Source organism: Podarcis filfolensis, assembly GCF_964270895.1.
Source record: "Podarcis filfolensis genome assembly, chromosome: 7".
Lineage (NCBI taxonomy): Eukaryota > Metazoa > Chordata > Lepidosauria > Squamata > Lacertidae > Podarcis > Podarcis filfolensis.
Window position 1 is genome coordinate 10,651,453 of NC_139603.1, and position 20,305 is coordinate 10,671,757.

Consider the following 20,305-nt stretch of genomic DNA (forward strand, 5'->3'; position numbering starts at 1 on the left):
GTTTTTTTGGATATTATTTACAATGAATTAAAAAAGATACTAAAATATAATTTTGACAAAAAACCAGAGGCATTCTTATTAGGGATAATTAATGAAGAAATTCATAAAAAAGATGTAAATTTATTTACGTATGGCACAACGGCAGCGAGAATTCTCCGGGCTCAAAGGTGGAAACAGCAAGAACTCCCTACATTGGAAGATTGGAGAACTAAGATGGTAGAATCTGTGGAGTTGGCAAAGCTGATGGGGAGAATTAGGAATCGACCCGAAGAAAAATACCAAAAGGACTGGAGCAAATTTATTTGTTATTTGAAAGAAAATTGTATTTATATGAAAACGTTTGTAGCATTAATGTGATATGTTTTGTAATGAGGAATTATGATGCTGATTTATAAATAAGAATGTGATTTCTTAAGGTTAATATATGATAAAGAAGTGATCATGAGAATGCAATAGATATGTTAAATGTCATAGGGATGTCAGAAAGAGAGACGGAAGGAAGTCAAAGCTCATTTTGAGCAAATAATATAAGTTGTGAATATGCGTATGGAACTAAGATAAAATACAGAAAAAATCAATATAAATTATGTTAAAAAAGAAGAAGAGAGAATGTAGTCAATAACAAACAAGCCCACTGTCAACATCTAGCCTGGCATGGGCACGCTGGGGCCAATTCTGGTCACCACAACATCCTTTCTTCCTTCTTAATAAGAAATGAGAAGCAGTTGCAAAGTATGGATTGGAGCTGTGGGGAAAGGTTAATTGTGTGCTTCACAATGGAAGTAATACACATGACCATCGAAATGAAGTCTCCCATAAGAACATTAAGTCCGGGATCTAAATTTACCTAGCAGCACCGCTGATTATGGCTAATTGCTATTCATATTCTTATCTTCCATGAACTTGTCAAGACTTCTTTACAGCCATCCTACTCACATTTCCCCCCCCCTAAGATGCACCAAATGTTGTAGCCTTTCCTCATAATAGCATTGAGCTACAAAGCCCTGCGTCTAGTTGCATGCCTTTGTCCATAATTGTGTACACCTGGCTGTAGGATGCAGAGTGATCATTTTTAATGAGCGCTGCTATTATTTGTTCATATCCCATCTATCATCCACTGTGGAACTGAAGACAAGGAATAGCATTAACAGTTGTTCTTCCAACCAGGCACTGACCAGGCTCAGAGCTGCTCAACTTTAGAAAAAAGGTTGTGCATTCTAAGTCTTGAGATCATTATCTGGGGACCAGCTTGCTAACTCCTACAGACAAGCTATCCAGGCAGAGCTTATTTATTTATACCAAGGAAGGGTTGAAAGAAACCAAGGTATGCTAATAGCATATGCTCTTATTTTCCAAGAGAGACATCTTGTGCAGAAGACAGTTGCGGGAACACAAACAGATACACAAATATGTGTGCTGTCAAAGCAAAGCAAGGTGAAAAGAGAAACACTGGAAAGAGGTGGATAAAACAGCAGCTGGGAGGCAGGTAATAAGTGCAGGAAAGATTAAAGAAAAGAGTGATTCTGGAATTTTAAATGCATTTTCTGTTGGCAGAAAGCAGTAGGACCTATAAATGGATCTAAAAACTACATTAAAAAGAGAGTTTGGTTAATGGTAAATAACATTCCCCGATGCTTTAACACTACATATAGCTGTGAAGAAACGGGTTGTTTTTTTAAAAATTGTGTGCACTTTCATTAGCACTGAAAAATACCTCTTTTGTTTTTAGACAGATGCAAAAATATTTGCCTATTCACTTCTATCAAATGAATAGGCAAATATTCACTCCCCGCTACTTCACTTCTCTCAGTGATATCACCAAGTAGTTAAAACTGGGTAAACCCCACAGCTCAATGCTACATGAATTTTAAATTTCCTTACTTGCCTTCACAACTCCCAGTCTGTACAATGCTTACCTGCAGAATACATTGTGAGTGGATATACACTGTTGTGTCTGTTTGTGGGGGTGGGGTGTGCACATATGGCAAGGATTTTAAACATTGTTTTTCTCACTTCGAGAAGTAGCATGGATAAGAGTCTGCACAAAAGATAGCGTCTTTTGTTATTTATGTATTCATTTATTTTTAGGAGATTTATATACTATCCCCCCCTTTATGCCATAAAAACTTCAAGTCAGCAAACAAATTACAGCAAACAATAAAATCCAATATGCCAGAGATAAAATTAAAAACCACTAAAGGAAAGGAAAGGAACAACACAAGTCAGTGCCAAATGGGTGACTCTGGGTAGCAAATTCCACAAACACAGTAAAGGTAAAAGTAAAGGGACCCCTGACCATTAGGTCCAGTCGTGACCGACTCTGGGGTTGCAGTGCTCATCTCGCTTTACAGGCTGAGGGAGCCGGCTTACAGCTTCCGGGTCATGTGGCCAGCATGACTAAGCCGCTTCTGGTGAACCAGAGTAGCGCACGGAAACGCCGTTTACCTTCCCGCTGGAGCGGTACCTATTTATCTACTTGCACTTTGACGTGCTTTGGAACTGCTAGGTTGGCAGGAGCAGGGACCGAGCAACGGCAGCTCACCTTCTGATCAGCAAGTCCTAGGCTCTGTGGTTTAACCCACAGCGCCACCCACGTCCCTTCCACAAACACAGTACTACCATATTAATATCAGGGTCAGTAGCAGGGGTTGCTGCTGTAGTCTTAAAGTGGTGGGGGGCACATTACTTTTGGGGGTACCCGTCATTTTCTCTCCTCACTTGTCATAAGACAGAATCACAGAACTGTAGAGCTGGATGTCAAACTTTACACAGTCCTGAGCGTGCACAATGCGCATATCACAGCAAATATCTATATGGGCTAATGATATGTGATTATCAGCATTATCAGTATGTTTTAAGTGACGCTTCAGACTTCCACATCCCTCTAATCCTCTTGGTTTATGTCCCAAGTTCACGTCACAACGTTTTGCAATGAAAGAGGGGGATTAAACTGGAAACTAATAGCACAGAGACATCGGAGGAGAAGGTCCTTTCCCTCAAGTGACTGGGGAAGATTAGTAAATCATTCACAACCCAGTTTTGTAACTGAGTCAAAATCAACAGAAGCAGCTGGCGACTATGGGGCAGCAACAGATGTAGTTCCTGTCATTCTGTTTTTTCCTGCCTTAAATGATAAGAGAAGGAAATGGCCAGGAACGGTTACTAAAAAAATAAAAAATAATTCCAGAACAAAAGTGAACTAAATTCACTAAAAACACACATGGAAAGATGGCCCTCCTATTGGTAACACAGGTGATAATTCTCACTAGGAATTCTTCAGGGGAGTATTACAGCCACTGGCTTCAGCAGATTAATTGCCCATATCTTTGAATCGTTTTGTTTGTGTTTTTAATTTATCTCGAGTTGCTAATGATTAATGCTTCACCTTGTAATCTAGTGAATCTAGTGAAAATAATAGGCAAACATTGACAGTTTTATGAATATGTACCAGTTTTATGAATATGAATATTTTACCAGTGGTGGTAAAATAATTTTTTAAAGTGCAACCAACCTCAGTAAGACTTGGATTGGCACCATATTTAAAAGATACTGAATACAAGTCCCACTTGCCAAGGGACACCTGGGAGGGCATCTTCAGACTCCTGCTTATTCCCTTGCAGTTGTGCCCTTACTTGCCCCACCCCTGACATCATATATGACTTCAGGTGTGGGGCAGGTGGGAATGGCTTGGCCTCAGGGTCAAGCTAGGAGCCACTGTTAGGCCTAATTTGGCCCAGGGTTCCCTATGCCTGTTTTAAACATTTAAAATCTGTTCATTGTCTGTTCATTCCCTTTGTGTCCCTTGACTGTCCAAAATATAGCTGGTGAGAACATTAAGAGTCTCCTTCTCTGTAGCTTTGCCAACTCGGTTTGAACTTCCTTTCCAGAAGGATACATTTGGCCACTCTCTGGCGTTTCTTTGTCATCATTTGAAGACCTTTCCTTCCAGCAAGACTTTGGTCCTCTAGACAAAAAATGCAACATACTCTCTTGCTTTGTTTCGACTCAGATTTTATTGGGTTTAGCTGACTGAAGTTCATTTATTTTTACCTTGTAAACTGGCTTAGGTAATTTTGTCGGGCAAAAAGGAAGAATAGAAATGATTTTAATAAATAAATAACAACTAAATGGGACGTGGGTGGCACGGTGGGTTAAACCACAGAGCCTAGGACTTGCCGATCAGAAGGTTGGCGGTTCGAATCTCCGTGGCGGGGTGAGCTCCTGTTGCTCGGTCCCTGCTCCTGCCAACCTAGCAGTTCCAAAGCACGTCAAAGTGCAAGTAGATAAATAGGTACCGCTCCGGCGGGAAGGTAAGTGGCATTTCTGTGTGCTGCTCTGGTTTGCCAGAAGCGGCTTAGTCATGCTGACCACATGACCTGGAAGCTGTATGCCAGCTCCCTCAGCCAATAAAGCGAGATGAGCGCCGCAACCCCAGAGTCGGTCATTACTGGACCTAATGATCAGGGGTCCCTTGACTTTTACCTTTAAATAAATGATGTTTCCCCCTACCTATGGGGAGAACTATGTGCACAACTGGGGACCCTTCATCATACTGGATGCTTGCTAAAGCTGCTTGTGTTAGCTGCCTGCCTGGGATTGCAAAACAAGAGGGCTTTCGAACCCACAACAGACCACTATTCATTGGTGGTGAGGTACTGTATGGGCTTGATGTGCCAAAAATTCTACAGGCCAGTAGAATGCAAGAGGCAAGGGTGGATGAAGGATCCTACGCAAGCAGCAGAAACAGCTGCTTGCTGTCTAATGAGAAGTCTTATGAGGCAAAGACAGGCATTGGCATATATGTGTGTGTGGCAGGAGCCTGTTTGAACAGGGGCATGCCATGAATTGAACTGACAGCTTGCAAGGCTGGCTGTCAGACAGATATGCATTAGAACATGGGTCCGGGGGGGGGGGGCGTGGATCCGGCTCAATTGCCTTCTGGATGTGGACCGCAGACGGTCCGGAAATCACCGTGTGGATCGGCATGGGGAATCTGATCATTCGGGCCACGCCATCCCTTCCCCCTCCCACACACCATGGCGACGCCTCCTCCCTCCCTCCGCCTGGCTTCTCCCAGCCCTGCCTAGAGGAGGAAGGGGGCTGGGCTTTGTTGAGCCTCAGTTGGCTGGGCGCCATTTTAAGCAGCCCCTCTCTGGGGCCAGCCCTTTCACACCGCTCATCGTTCCTCCGCCACCAGCCCCTGCCACTCGCAAGGCACAGGAGCTGCGGTTGACTGAGTGCCATTTAAAGCAGAGCAGCCCCTCTGCGGAGCCAGCCCTTTTGCGCTGCTCATCATCCCTCCGTTGCCGCAACCGCCAGCCCCTGCCACTCGCAAGGCACTGGTAAACAGTCACCAGGGCTCGTCTGGTGCTGTTGAGAAGGGAGGGGGGAGTCGGTGGGGGGTTTCCCCCCTCCAAAATATAGTCCAGCCCAGTGGCGTAGGGTGGGTTGTCAGCACCCGGGGCAAGGTAAGTAATTTGCGCCCCCTAACCCGTGGATTTGCGCCCCCTAACCTGTGGATTTGCGCCCCCTAACCCCCAGATGTTGCGCCCGGTGCGGCCGGCCCCCCTGCACCCCCCACGCTACGCCACTGGTCCAGCCCCCCCCAAAAGGTCTGAGGGACAGTGGACTGCCCCCCTGTGGAAAAAGTTTGCTGACCCCTGTATTAGATGGCTACCTCATCCGGCTATAAAGTCAGATGGGATAAAGGAGTTCTGCCAGTCTAAGGAGATTCAATATTCAGGTGAGGTAAGGCCTACTTTAAGATAAGATATTAAAGTACCAGATTTCGAAGTGAGTAATATAGGTTGAAATCATCGCACTATTATACAGGAACTTATATTGACTGCATGTATGAAACAGTTACGGATGCAAAGAAGTTCCCTTAAAGGCTATCTCTCCAGTGAGAATACCCACAATACCATTCTGCCAGTAATACAGTAAGTGGTCTTGCACAAATCACTGCAACACATTCATCCATAAGGGGAAGGTGGGGGGAATCAAGTTGTAGGAGACAATGAGTTGCCCAAACTCATCATGAACAACTCCCTCATTCTCTTAGAATGGTAATGGCACCCACCTTAGAGGTGCCAGAACTGATTCTGGCGAGTTCCAGATGAAAAAAACCCCCTGGCTGAGTGTACATCTTCCATGAATAAGCCATCTTTACTGCTAGCAGATGTCAACTTTATTGTACTATTTATTGTATTGCCCATCTTTGGCAAAGTGACCCAGAAGAACACAGAAGTTAACTATCTCTGGTTTAGAAATATAGCAACATGATTATTGTCAACAGTATGAAGTACAATTAAGCAAGCACATTTCAAAACAAGTGTCTGGCTACTTCCTCAATCCTAGAAAATTATTTGGAGTGGTCTCTTGCTCATCTCTCACTCAGATTCTATATCAGCAATGTAAGTTGTCATTCAGAGAACACTGCATAGATCAGGGATAGGCAACATGGTGCCCTCCAGATTTTGTTGGGATTCCAGCTCTCTCCAGCTCTGACCAGCATGACCAATGGCCAGAGACAGCACTATGTTGGTTAGCTCTGCCGCAGATTCTAAGATAATATTCATTTATTTACAAAGTGTATATCCCACCTTTCCTCCCAAACAAGCCCAGGATGGCAAGCAACAAAACAATATGAAGTACAAACACCTGAAAACAGTTTCATATCTTCACAGCCACTGATTTCAAGGTCACCAGGAACACTATATTTCAGCCATAAAATGCTTGGATGAACAAGAATGTTTTAAAATTCCTTCTGAATGTTAATAATGAGAGCGAGAGCATGAGCTAGAGCCAGTGAGAGAAGCCTCACCAGGGAAGGCATTTCATAAACAGGGAACTGCTCCTAAGAAATGAGTGGCCTCTTACATGCATCAAAATAGTCACAATCTCCCACAACTACCAGAGACTCTCCAAACCTACACAATCACATTTCAAACCATAGTAAATGCTGCCGCACCAGAACCCTGCTACCTTCGCTACCATGTGATAAGAATTGTGACATAGTAGAAGATAGGAAACAGCAAAGTTAGAAAAGGTAGCACTTATGTTGATGCAAAAACTACCATATTTTTCACTCTGTAAGACGCACCAGACCATAAGACACACCTAGTTTTTGGAGGAGGAAAACAAGAAAAAAAATATTCTGAATCTCAGAAGCCAGAACAGCAAGAGAGATTGCTGCACAGCGAAAGCAGCGATCCCTCTTGCTGTTCTGGCTTCTGGGATAGCTGCGCAGCCTGCATTCGCTCCATAAGACGCACACACATTTCCCCTTACTTTTTAGGAGGGAAAAAGTGAGTCTTATAGAGCAAAAAATACGGTATTTTTGCTCACTTGTAAGCAAACACTGTAACAGAAAAACCATTTTAGATTTTTTCCCCCCAACATATTGATGCAACTGTACACAGAGAACCCCTTTCGCTAAAGGTTTCCATTTCTCCTGCCTTCAAGACCTTCTACTTTCTGAAGACTTTTCTTCCAGAGAATATATCACATATAACCAGAATGTCTGATGAGTCAAGTAGCATGCTACCAGGCCTGCCATCCTTGACCTTTATATTTCCAGGGTGACCTTTTGCAGGAGATGACATTAGAGGACCAGACATTATACATAAGTGAACTAGGCCAAGTAAAATCATGGATATTGCAATTACAATACCCAAAGATCCACAATAGCAATGGAAGCTTAGTTCTTCATATAGGGATTTTTTTTTTAAGCAGATGACTTTATTTTAAGTCTTCATTTTATGTCTAGCTTGCATTAGTTCCCCATGAATTCTCCTAATGGAGTCTGAAAATCTATTATTTATTGCAACACCGTCTCTTATAGACTCTTAGCAGAGAACTCCCCTGTGTTTACAACATTACTGCATCTAAAACCTCTTAAGCATGGCAGAGATGCAGGACTGTATTTAGAGTGCAGATGCAATTTTCTTCTGTCATGAATTATTATTATTTTTCCTTTCCAGTCCACTCGAAAAACCCATGCCTGACCTCTTTCAATATATTTTCATTCACTGTCTTGCACTGCAACATCAAATGTGAAAATGGTAGAAGTTGTGATGACATACCTCCATGTTGTAATTTTCCACCGTCCTCCTCAAGGGATCAACTACTTGCCAGCAAATCAAGATGCAAAGATCTATCAGCAGCATTCCCCCAACTATTACCAGAAGCTTTTGGTCCTTAATGATCTGGGGAGAAAAAAGCAGAGAGCATAGGAGGGCATTCCCATATAAGTCTGAGATTCCTGTGGCGCCTTTCTTAAGTGCCATAAATAAAAGGTATGTAACAGTGATAACAAGGCTTTTTAATTATGCACCAAAAAAGGTCTTTGTGATACCGGAATACAAGAAAAGGTCATCTTGCAAGCTACATTTCCTGCTCGCCGGTGCTGTCTGAAGAGCGCAAACATCTAAATCATGCAGAATGAAGATAGTGGAACAGACAATAATACTCAGAATTAAATATATATATATATATTCTGCATTCACAGACACATGCACACACCAATGCTTTTCATGTTCAAGTTAAGGGAACTCAGAAACACATTCGTTACAGCTTCCAGCAGAAGGTATAGTTATGGACTCAATTCAACTTTTTGAATCCAAAAAGTGAAAGGCAGAAAATATATAGTGGCATCATCCAGTTCCATCTCTAAACACTGAAACAGCACGTCAGTTTTTCAGAAGCAAAATAAGAGAATGCTTTCCTTCCCTTTCAGAGGGCTTGGGGTGGGGGCAGAGATGCACCCTCCCTTGTGCTGGGTGCTTCATACAATGTGAGACATTATTCAGCCCATCTCCTAAGAGTCTTTTATGACACTCCAACAACTGTCAAGGGTCAAGGACTTGCTTTGTACAATATGCCAGGAAGGTCTGACTGACATAGAGTCATTTCTTTATGTCCTATGCACAAAGCAGAAAATGATTTCTTGTGGCAGGATGGGTCCTTTGCCTGTGTCTGGCCCCAGCAAATGCCCAGCTTCATCAACCTATTGCATCTGGTGGCTCTCCAGATATTGCTGGACTACAGCTCCCATCATCCCTGACCATTGGCTATGCTGGTTGGAGCTGATGGGAGTTGGCATTCAACAACATCTGGAGGGCCACTGGCTCCCCATTCTTATATTAAGGTGAGGCAACAAAGGGAAGACAAAAGAAGGTTGCTGTAACCAAGGCAGGAGAGGTCCAGAGAATGAACCTGAACTTTAGCTGAAGGAGCAAAGAAGAAAATATCAAGCCTGTTTAGAATTTGGTTTAAGTTAGTTGTACTTTGTTCATATTGGAATAAATAGGATGAGGTCATGACTAACTTGCCCTATTGGTTTCAACGCCACCCACATGCAGCTAACAGTCTGGACCTGTATCCAAAATGAAATATTTTCACATAAGAAGTGTGCTGTTTATCTCTGTTTAATTTCCCATGGAATAATTTCCACCTGTGTGCCGCCCTTACATTGTGGCACTGTTTCACCCTTTGCTTAGCACTGCCGCAGTGGAGCCTACTTAATTGGCCTCTTACATTCTTGCCAGCAAATTGGTGATCAAAGGGCTGCTTTTTATGAATCAGGGCTACAACACTGAACAAATTCTGCTTCGCTTCAATGGGACTTACTCCCTGGTAGGTGTGGATCCAGCGTCAGTCTGGCTCCAACCCATTTTATCCTTCTTGTTCACATGTTGACAACCTCTATAAACAGATTATGACATAAAATAAAGAAACTTTATCCTGCTCATTGCTCCTTTAACTAAAATACAAATTTCACTAACTAAGCTGTATAATATCAAACCCAATACACTACAGGGCAGATTTGCTATGAAAATTCAGCTAATATACTACTAATTCCCTCATTATAATTTTAAGCAGGTTTCTATTTTTTTCTTATTTTGAAGTAAGCTACAATGCTAGAAAAAATTGAAATGCAAATCGCCATATGTTGGTTCATTTTCAGCAGATGGTCTCTTAATAGTGCACTTGGTGGTGCTCATTTTATTTAGCATGGAGATTTTTACCTCTGCAAAACACCCCATTTCCCCGTTTATTTATTTAGCAGATCAGAAAGAGCTACGAAAACATCCAATATTATTCTTAAGAATAAAAGTGATTGGCTTCATAGTGCTAATAAAGCTTTTGGGGTTGCAATCTTAAATTCAGTCCCACTGAAACCACTGGCAGTTACCTTTGAGTACAACAGTCAGCACAGGCCAAATGTCAAATTAATACAGATGAGTGAACCATGTTAGTTCCAATCCACTAGTAATGTGAATTTATCTGATTAGCTTTCAGGCTATCCACTGGATGTCTGGAACAGAGTCCAATTGTTTTGCTAGGTCCTGGCATCTGCTTACAGACCCCATGCCTAGTTTCATGCCATTGATTGGTTCCTGCCAACCGATCCTGGAGTCTTATTGCACAGAGCCACTATATCCTCCAGTCCATATGCAGTGAGTGCACCCAGGTAAAATGGTAAAGGAAAAGGACCCCTGGATGGTTAAGTCCAGTCAAAGGCGACTATGGGGTGTGGCACTCATCTTGCTTTTCAGGCAGAGGGAGCTGGCGTTTGTCCACAGACAACTTTCTGGGTCATGTGGCCAGCATGACTAAACCGCTACTGGTACACGGAGGACTGTGACGGAAGCCAGAGCGCATGAAAACACCATTTACCTTCCCACTGCAGCGGTACCTATTTATCTATTTGCACTGGTGTGCTTTTGAACTGCTAGGTTGGCAGAAGCTGGGACACAGCAACAGGAGCTATGCAGATTCAAACCGCCGACCTTCCAATCAGCAAACCCAAGAGGCTCAGTGGTTTAGACCACAACGCCACCTGTACCCAGGATCACATAGCAACTGTAATTTCTATGGAAAGCAATCTTGGAGGCCTCGAGATAGGTCAAGGATTGATGCGGATACCTGCAACAGAACAGGTGAATCCCAATTTTGTTTATGCTTCTACCCCAGGCACTATCCAACTTTCAAGAGACAGCAATCTACTCCCACTATAAATAAACTGGTCTACCCGCCGCACTGACCAAAGTTGTTGAGCTTTTTTTGGCGATCAACCAAAGACACCCCGCGATCGACCAGTAGATCACGATCGACTCGACCGGTTGGACATCCCTGTTCTATCCCATGCATTCCCAAGGCTTAGGGCAGCTTACAATTACAATTTCACATTTAAAAAAACTTCAGAATTAAAGGAAAACAGGAATAGAGCGGGTAAGGCAAACCTATGGCTCTCCAAATGGTAATAGACTCCCATATCCCATCAGCTCCAGCCAGCATAGTCAACAGCTGGGAAGGATGAAGAGGTTTAAGTCCAATAACATCTGGAAAACCACAGGTTCCCATCCCTGTGATTGTTTCCTCCTGTGATTCACTGAATTGCAAGAGGGCCTTTCTCATGTTCTTCGGTGACTAGGTTGAGGGAAAGTAGAATAGCGGATTTAAAGAGAATCTCCCTTTGCCTCCCCTCCCCTCTTGATTCCAGGGGAAAGAAGCAAGATGTAGGCACCTAGCTGTCAAGTTGAGATGACTGGCTCTGTCTGTGAGACACTAAAAGAAGAGTAAGCTTAGAAGGGGAACCTCGGAAGCTGATACACACACAATCACACCATAAAGTTTTACAATACAGTACTCTTTCTTCATAAGGAGAATGATCTACACCAGGGGTAGCCAACCTTTTTATACCTACCACCCACTAATGCATCTTTCTTGATGGTAAAATTTCCTTACTGCCCACCAGTGCTCGATGGAAGGAGGATTCAGCTTGTGCCATAGAACCCCCTACCGCCGACCTAGAATTCTGAAACGCCCACTAGTGGGCGGTAGGGACCAGGCTGACAACCCCAGACTACACACATAAACTCCAAAACTTGTTCTTGCTTGAGAAAGTCAGGGAACTGCACACACACACACAGACACACACACAAAATCCAACTGGAGTGAACATCTGCCTCGTTGTGTCTGAACCAGCAAATCTATGTATTGTCAGGACGCAACAGCAAGAAACTGTTTCTCCTTGCTGTGCTTCTTGAGCTTTTTGTAACATATCAGGCATTCAAATTTACTAGCAGTCTACTCTTCATTTTACACCTGGTAGATCTTGGACTGATAAAGGCTTTTGATATGTAGGATCTCAGCTGAATGTGAATGTACAAGAAATAAATTTATTCTAACAAACAGAAAATGCCTCTGCTGCGGTAGGACATCCTATGTCATCATCACAATATACACTTAATCCTGGACGTACGTGAACCACTTGTCTATGGTGAATGTTACATGAAGGCCAGGAAATGCTGCTTGCTCGCTTCTCTATAATTTCCACAATTTTGGCTGCTTCTAGTAATTCAACACATTGCATTACCAGCACCAGAGATGGAATTTACAGTCCCTCAACCTGTGACCTGGCAAGGACACTGACAGCCTCCTTTTTTGGCTAAGGGCCAAATCTTCTCAGTGCCATGCATGACAACAAAAGCAGTGCCAACAAGTGAAATGAAAGGAGACAAAGGCTGTTGGCAATCCATAGATCAGGATTTGCCCCAGAGTAGACTGACAGCTAGATTACATAAAATGAGGACAATGGCAACATGCCCAGGACCAAACTGCACAGCAGCAGTCATATATTATACCCATACTGGCAGAACAAGTTATTTAAAATTCAGAATCTATCACAATTGCACATCACATCCAGACCAACTACCTCTGCACTACAGTGGCACATAACACAACTGGCTTCTCCATCTAAGAACTAACTATTGATATCAACCCAAAGGCAGAACACATATGGATAAAATATCAGAATTCAACCAATAATATTGATAATATCAAGTTGATCCCAATTCCATGGAGCATCATTGAACTGGGCACCTGTAGCAGAACAACGAATGTTCATACAATATTCCACTAGGACCTAGGTGGATGAACAGTATCAAAGCACCATCACAAAACATCCCCAAATCATACTTATTACCCCAAGCTAAGTGCCACTCAACATGACAGTTTCTAATCCATGAACTTTCACAGCACAGTTGCCAGTAAGAAAACAGGCAACACAGAGATGATAGAAATTCTTTTTGTAATGCTTTATTGTTTTTAAAAACAAAACAAAACAAATACCGAACAAAAAAATGCAACACAATCAACAAAAGGCAATCCAAAATCAAGACTCATTACGAAAAAATTAAAATAAAAAAATTAATCTCTTGTTGGAAGCTGCCCAGAGTGGCTGGGCAAACCCAGCCAGATGGGCAGGGTATAAGTAATAAATTATTATTATTATTATTATTATTATTATTATTATTATTATTATTATTATTGATTTCACACATAACGAATTCCAACATGACTTCCAATCCCCCCATTGTGATTCCTAAGTTACATTGTTTAGCTGCACACTTAACTTTATCTCTCCTAGGTTGTTCAGTTGTGTTAATTTTGTAAAATTCTCTTATTTCATGCAGAGGTCAGTCTAGGCCTGCCAAAGAATTTAGGTTTTTACAATGTTCTTTTAGATATTCTCTGTAAATATTCCACTCTCTATTAAATATTTGATCTGTATGGTCTCAGAATCTTGCTGTCAGTCTTGCTATTAGTCTGAGATGATAGAAATTCTTAATATGTAAACATCCTGCATGCACCTACTAGGTTTTCAATACAGTGTTTCTATCGTCAGCTAAAAGGCTAGAGGAGAGAAGGAAAATATGATTAAAAAAAAAAAAAAGACTCACCTTTTTCTTCATTTTTACATTTTTGAATATTGCATGGACTCTCCATGTTTTTGCAAACATTGCACCAAATGCAGTTGTGTAGCCCACCGTCAGTATCCATGTCCGGACCTGAAACAAACAAATAAAAAAAAATCAGTTTATCCCCTCCCCATATCTGACTTTATTAACAAAACTTTATACATTAGGGTTAGACTAAGGGAAAAAAGAATAACTCCTTTATATCAGGTTTAGGGTTTTAAGCACCAAGCCCACAGTCCCCAAATAGGAAAAACGGCAGCTCTGCTTTCAAACAAGGTTCAAAACTTTCACGACTGCAGAAAAACATCAACTATGAACCAAGTGTAACGAGAATTGCAAACCCGTAGAGGAAAATAATGGATACGTTTTGATATTCATGGCAGGGAGCATAAAAATGTAATAAATAAATGTATCTTTTAAAGTAGGAGTTGGGTTGCAATCCAGTGAGGAAGGTTAGGGCGTTCCTAAAGGTAAAGGGTAAAGGGACCCCTGACCATTGGGTCCAGTCGTGACCGACTCTGGGGTTGCAGCGCTCATCTCGCTTTATTGGCCGAGGGACCCGGTGTACAGCTTCCGGGTCATGTGGCCAGCATGACTAAGCCGTTTCTGGCAAACCAGAGCAGCGCACGGAAACGTCGTTTACCTTCCCGCCAGAGCGGTAGCTATTTATCTACTTGCACTTTGACGTGCTTTTGAACTGCTAGGTTGGCAGGAGCAGGGACCGAGCAACGGGAGCTCACCCTGTCGCGGGGATTCAAACCGCCGACCTTCTGATCGGCAAGTCCTAGGCTCTGTGGTTTAACCCACACTAATATGAAAACAGCAGAAGTATAAACCCTTAGGAGAAGTCTTATGGCAAAATCCACCAGGGTGAGCAACCTGGAACTCCAATTCAACCATCTAATATTGGATAGCTTTAGCATACTCGGGAATCAAAAGTTTTGTGTTTCTTTTGTAGGAAATGTATACAACCCAGTGTTATCTAACCCAAGCTCAGCTCAGTCAAAGTTAAGCCAGCGTTTGCTCATCCTAGCTAAGCTGAGGCTGCTGTAACTCCCCAGAAGGGAGCATTCTAGGGATGTGGTAGGGTAGGACTAGAGAGCAGAGATTAGGCACCCCTTCAATTATGTCATGTGACCTGACAACCTAACATTATTTTAAATACTTCTTTTCCCTCTTCCAGGCTTAGGCAGACCAGGAGTAGCAGCCCCACTGCTGAATGGGGTTTGGATCTGGTGTAACTGTGCTCTGGCTTAACTTACACCCGGCTTACTTCGCACCAGCTTTTGGTGCATAGGAGCGCTCCCTCAACTTCTACTGATATCAAAGAGATCTGTAAATGGCAGGCCTTTACAAAGATAAAATGAAATGATGGTAAAGAAGAATTATACGAGAGAGAGAGAGAGAGAGAGAGAGAGAGAGAGAGCGCGCGCTAGCTTCAGACAAGGGGAAGAAAAAGGAAGGACGGAAATCTAAAGCAATGAAAAATTGTATCCTTTTTTGTCCTAGAGATTTTGAATGTGGGACAGAGTGTTCAGCTGGCAATGTTGATGATGCAGTTTAAAAAACATACACACAAAAAACCTCTGCATCATTAGCATTTATGCTGCAGTTTTTGTATTCCACTTTTCACAAGGCAAATCACCACAGACAACTCTATTGTTCCAAGTAGAAAAACTAGGCATCAGACAAATATTAGAATTAAACAGTAAGAGTCAGACATATGCACAATCTTAACTGGGTTACTAAAAACAAACTCTTCAATCATGAGAAAGGGGTGTCTTCACCAAAGCCAACATTATGCACCCATGTATTTTAAACCTGGCTGAAATATTTATTTCTACATGATTTACTTAGGCATTTACAGTCCCAACATTTCTTTCCTCTTTGAATTTGGCCTATGCTATTGTAATTGCAAAATACAATACTGTATTAAAATTAAGGAGCGGGGTTATAAAACACTGCTTCTTTCTTGGTGCTTGAAATAACTGTAAAGTGTCTGGAAGTGAATTCCAAACATCACAGTCGGTGCCTAAAGAGGGTGGGGGAAAAGAAAAGAAGCCAGGAAGTCATGTGGCAGAAACAATATTTAACCTTACAAACAGCAAAACCATCCCCTACGTGTTTCCCTGCAAAAGTAAGTCGCCTACTATGTTCATTGGGGCTTATTCCCAAGTAAGTGCACGTAGACTGCAGCCTCAATAGATCAATTTCATCTCACGTACCAGAGCTCCTTATTAATAATAATACTAAGTTATGATCACAATATCATTGGAAGAAAGAAAGCAATTTATTGAGTGAACCTCAGAGGAGATATGCACATCCCCATCTGGGACATCTGGTTGTTAAGAATGACTAACTGGATGCAACTAGAGTTTGACTGGGTGCTCTGTTATTTGGCAACTTCAGTTCAATCCAATGATTTTGAAAACAGTATCATATTTAGAAATCTCTTCTTACTCCAAAGCTATAACCCTGCATCCAGTTAAAGGCTCAATTACAGCAGTGTGTTGAGATACTGGATTTGGGACATTTGCCTGTTGAATCAGCCATGTCATTCCTTCCAGAATCTGCCATGTTTTTGACCCACAGCCTAAGAGTAGATTGCATTACAAACTGGTGAGTTGGTGATAGTGAGGATGTAAGCATTTGCAGTGACTCAGCAAAATGTCAAACTGTGTACACATAATAATGGTAATAATAATAATAATAATAATAATAATAATAATAATAATAATAATATTATTATTATTATTTCTACCCTGCCTATCTGGCTGGGTTTCCCCAGCCACTCTGAGCAGCTTTCAACAGAACATTAAAAACAGAATAAAACTTTAAACATTAAAAACTTCCCTAAACAGGGCTGCCTTCAGATGTCTTCTAAAAGTCAGATAGTTGTTTATTTCCTTGACATCTGATGGGAGGGCGTTCCACAGAGTGGGCACCACTACAGAGAAGGCCCTCTGCCTGGTTCCCTGTAACCTCGCTTCTCGCAGTGAGGGAACCGCCAGAAGGCCCTCGGCGCTGGACCTCAGTGAATGATGGGGGTGGAGATGCTCCTTCAGGTATACTGGGTTGAGGCCATTTAGGGCTTTAAAGGTCAGCACCAACACTTTGAATAGTGCTCAGAAACGTACTCAAAGACCATTCCTAAACCCAACAGGATTAAATAAGCCATGAAAATTTGGTTGTCTCCTTATCTGCCTCAAGCATAAGTTGCTCCTGAGTGAGCACTCAACTGGCATATATGCAGCACATGGTGGCTCCATGGCAGCAGCTACTTTTTCAACTAGAAGAGAAAGTTCTCTTCATCACAAGGATAGATGCTTTAGATTGGTCATTGCCATGCCAGGTTGAATGAACATCTGTCTCTTTCTCCTTGAATTATATCAGACCCTTAAGACAGAATTAAAACACTGATTTTCAAATGATAGCATTGGGGTTGCTTAGAAGGAAACATGTTGTAATTTCCCAGTATATCATCCCTTGAACACAGGAGCCTCCTGAGTTGAGGGGAAGTAGCAGCAGGGCATAAGACACACACAAAAGATGGGTACGACTACAATTCCATCTCTGGTTCCTGTTGCAGCAGTAAACCCTGTTTAATTCACAAAGCTACTTCATTCCCTCCACCCCCAATGAGGCTGTGCCTGACTGGTGCAAAGGAAGCTTACACGATGCGAGAACCATCAACTCAAAGGTAGGCCACCAGTGATGGCAAGGAAGCAAAAAGAGTTTTATTGGGAATTCAGTGGATGACCATACAAGATTAGCAGGCTCTTCTCCTTAATGCATGCCTGCTGTAACGTACATAGTTAAATTGATTACCCAACTGCAGCCTTAAAGTTTATAATCCAAGACAGAATACATTAACAATAACCACCGAATGCTTATTTATGAAGGATGTGAGGCTAAGCATGATACAGTAGAGGACAAAGACAAACAAATAAGCTTTGTTGTGGGCATACTGCTGTTTTCCAGAGCTGTAGAAAGAGCACAGAATTGAGCTTCCTAGGGAATCTCAAATTTCATCTCAAAAGAGAAAAGAAAAGAACAAGCTTCTAGTACTTATAACTGCAAAGATATGCACAAAAGCCAAATAAGATTTTAGTGGTTGGGCTATGTCTTCTGCGGAATGTTAAATGTTTTGTATTGTGCTGTTCAAACAGCGGAAGAGCTGCACAAAGAAACCAAGTCGTCTTGTTATAATGATTGCCATTATAATCCTAGCTATGCAGGCCGTATTCAGCTGAGAGAGTCATAATATGACCAAATATCTCAATAGACATTGCTTTGCAAAGGCAGATATATCAAGTGTCGTTCATGTACAGTGGTACCTTGGGTTACATACGCTTCAGGTTACATACGCTTCAGGTTACAGACTCCGCTAACCCAGAAATAGTACCTCGGGTTAAGAACTTTGCTTCAGGATGAGAACACAAATCGTGCTCTGGTGGCGGGGCAGCAGCAGGAGGCCCCATTAGCTAAAGTAGTGCTTCAGGTTAAGAACAGTTTCAGGTTAAGAACAGGCCTCCAGAACGAATTAAGTACTTAACCTGAGGTACCACTGTATAATCAACAGCAACCCTCTCCGCCCTCAAAAAAACCCAAAAACAACAACTTCTCCTTCAAGTACAGAACTAATATTAAAGTTAAGAAAAATTTTTAATGACCATTACCCAAAAGCAAGAGAATGCAAATTGGATATTCAGCAGCTACCATTTAACAATGCACCCAAACTAGAAGTTATAAAAACCATTACTTCAGTGTGCCATATTTAAAGCCCACAAATTATATTATATGAATATATGATATCTAATTTCCTCTCTCCTACCCACAAATATAAAGCATACTTAATATTTCCACATTCTCCTGATGGTTAGGAAGGTGTCCTCTTTCAAATATGTAGAGTCCTCAGTTCCTTTTGGAATTTCATGCCACACTGAGTATAGGGTTGTGGGCATTGAGGGCATTAATTGCTTTATTTTGGCATTTGGATGCTAGCATCTCATAGGCACTTTAACTGTGCCAGCTTTTAAACTTTGAACTTAATGTATTTCCCCCCACCGAATTGGTTTGAAAGATTTTATAAAAAGATACTTATGGCATATGTATACATTAAATTCAAGCATAGTTTGCTGATATATACTAACAGAGGAGCCATGGACTGAATATTCTGTCAATTTAGACAGTCTTCTCATATTTCCCATGCTTTTAAATGATGCCCTTCATTTTCCCTCCTCCATTTTGTTCCTGATCACTCAAGTCCCTAGAATTTATGTATGGCCTATGATATACTAATATCTTCCAGGATCCCCCCCCCCCATAAGTAACTTAGGAAACATTCCTCAGGCAATGTCACCCCCACCATAAAAGGACTCTCAGTTTACTTAGACAAAGTGCAAAGTTTCAAGACATTATTTTGGTGTGGGAAGAAACCATGCCCCACAACTACTAGGTGATATGGCTCTATATTTAGCAAATTCTCCATTCCTCAACTTTGCTAAAATTACATTTTTCTTTACTTCTGCTATCTGTCTTACAAGGGACCCATGAGTTCTGATTAGTGCTAGAGACTGGCTTTTAGCTGGCTTTTATATTCATAAAAAGAAGAGGAGTCATTACTTCTTAAGACTCTGACAAAGAGTTATTTGAAACTTAAAAATCTGGTCCACTGCTTTCAAGTTGGTCTTAAGGCAGGTATTGTGGCTGAAATTTCAAGCTGTCGGCCATTTCCTCTTTCGACTGTAGGTTCATGTACAATGTATTAGTAATATTGAATTGACCAGTTGTTCTTAATTAGACACTGATTACTGTAATCAAATTTCAAAATGCAGCAATTATATTTGGTCTTAATGGTGGCTTATCTTAATAAGACAGATTTACCCAACAACATACTTTAGTCACACAATGGAGTCATACTTCAGATTTTCACCAAAATGCATTGATCTACCATATCAAGCCAGTGAGAGGACTAGGAGAAAGGACATGGAGATAAAGACATACCCTGAACTTCTTATACCTCTGGGCCCATCATATTCGCACACATCCTGAAACTAGGCCAGGTTGAAAGGGGTCAGAAAACAAAAGTCTGAAGCCAAGCTTGTCAGGGTCACATCAGCTTTCTGCTCAATCAAATGTTTAACCAACTTCCCTTCCTCAATATGAGAAAGTTTGAGCAGAATGTGAGATTACTTAGATCAGGGGTGTCCACACTTTTTTTTCAAAGAGGGCCAGATTTGACGAAGTGAAGGGCCGTGAGGGCCGACCAAAGTTGTTGACCTTTTTTAAAGATTGAAGTTGAGCTTTTTTAATGATTTTACCCCAAATTTGTTGAGCTTTTTTTAGGATTGAACTTGTTGAGGATTTTTTTAGGATATTACCCCAGGAAATAAACTGCCACAGGGGCCAGATTAAACTGCCCAGCGGGCCGGATTAGGCCCCCAAAACAGACTTTGGACATGCCTGACTTAGATCACTGCTGCACAGAAACATTTCTTGGAGAAAACACCTGATCACCATCTTCTTGACACAGAATC

At 41.8% G+C, this 20,305-nt stretch overlaps 1 protein-coding gene across 1 annotated transcript in view; it reads right to left on the reverse strand.

The window, feature by feature from the left end:
- GABBR2 (gamma-aminobutyric acid type B receptor subunit 2) overlaps positions 1–20,305 on the reverse strand; it is a 291,693-nt gene that overhangs the window by 76,739 nt on the left and 194,649 nt on the right. The window contains exons 12-13 of the mRNA XM_083624623.1: positions 13,749–13,856; positions 8,085–8,207 (exon numbers count right to left, since the gene is read on the reverse strand). Of these exons, the coding sequence (XP_083480749.1) occupies positions 8,085–8,207; positions 13,749–13,856 (231 nt within the window). The remainder of the gene's footprint in view (positions 1–8,084; positions 8,208–13,748; positions 13,857–20,305) is intronic.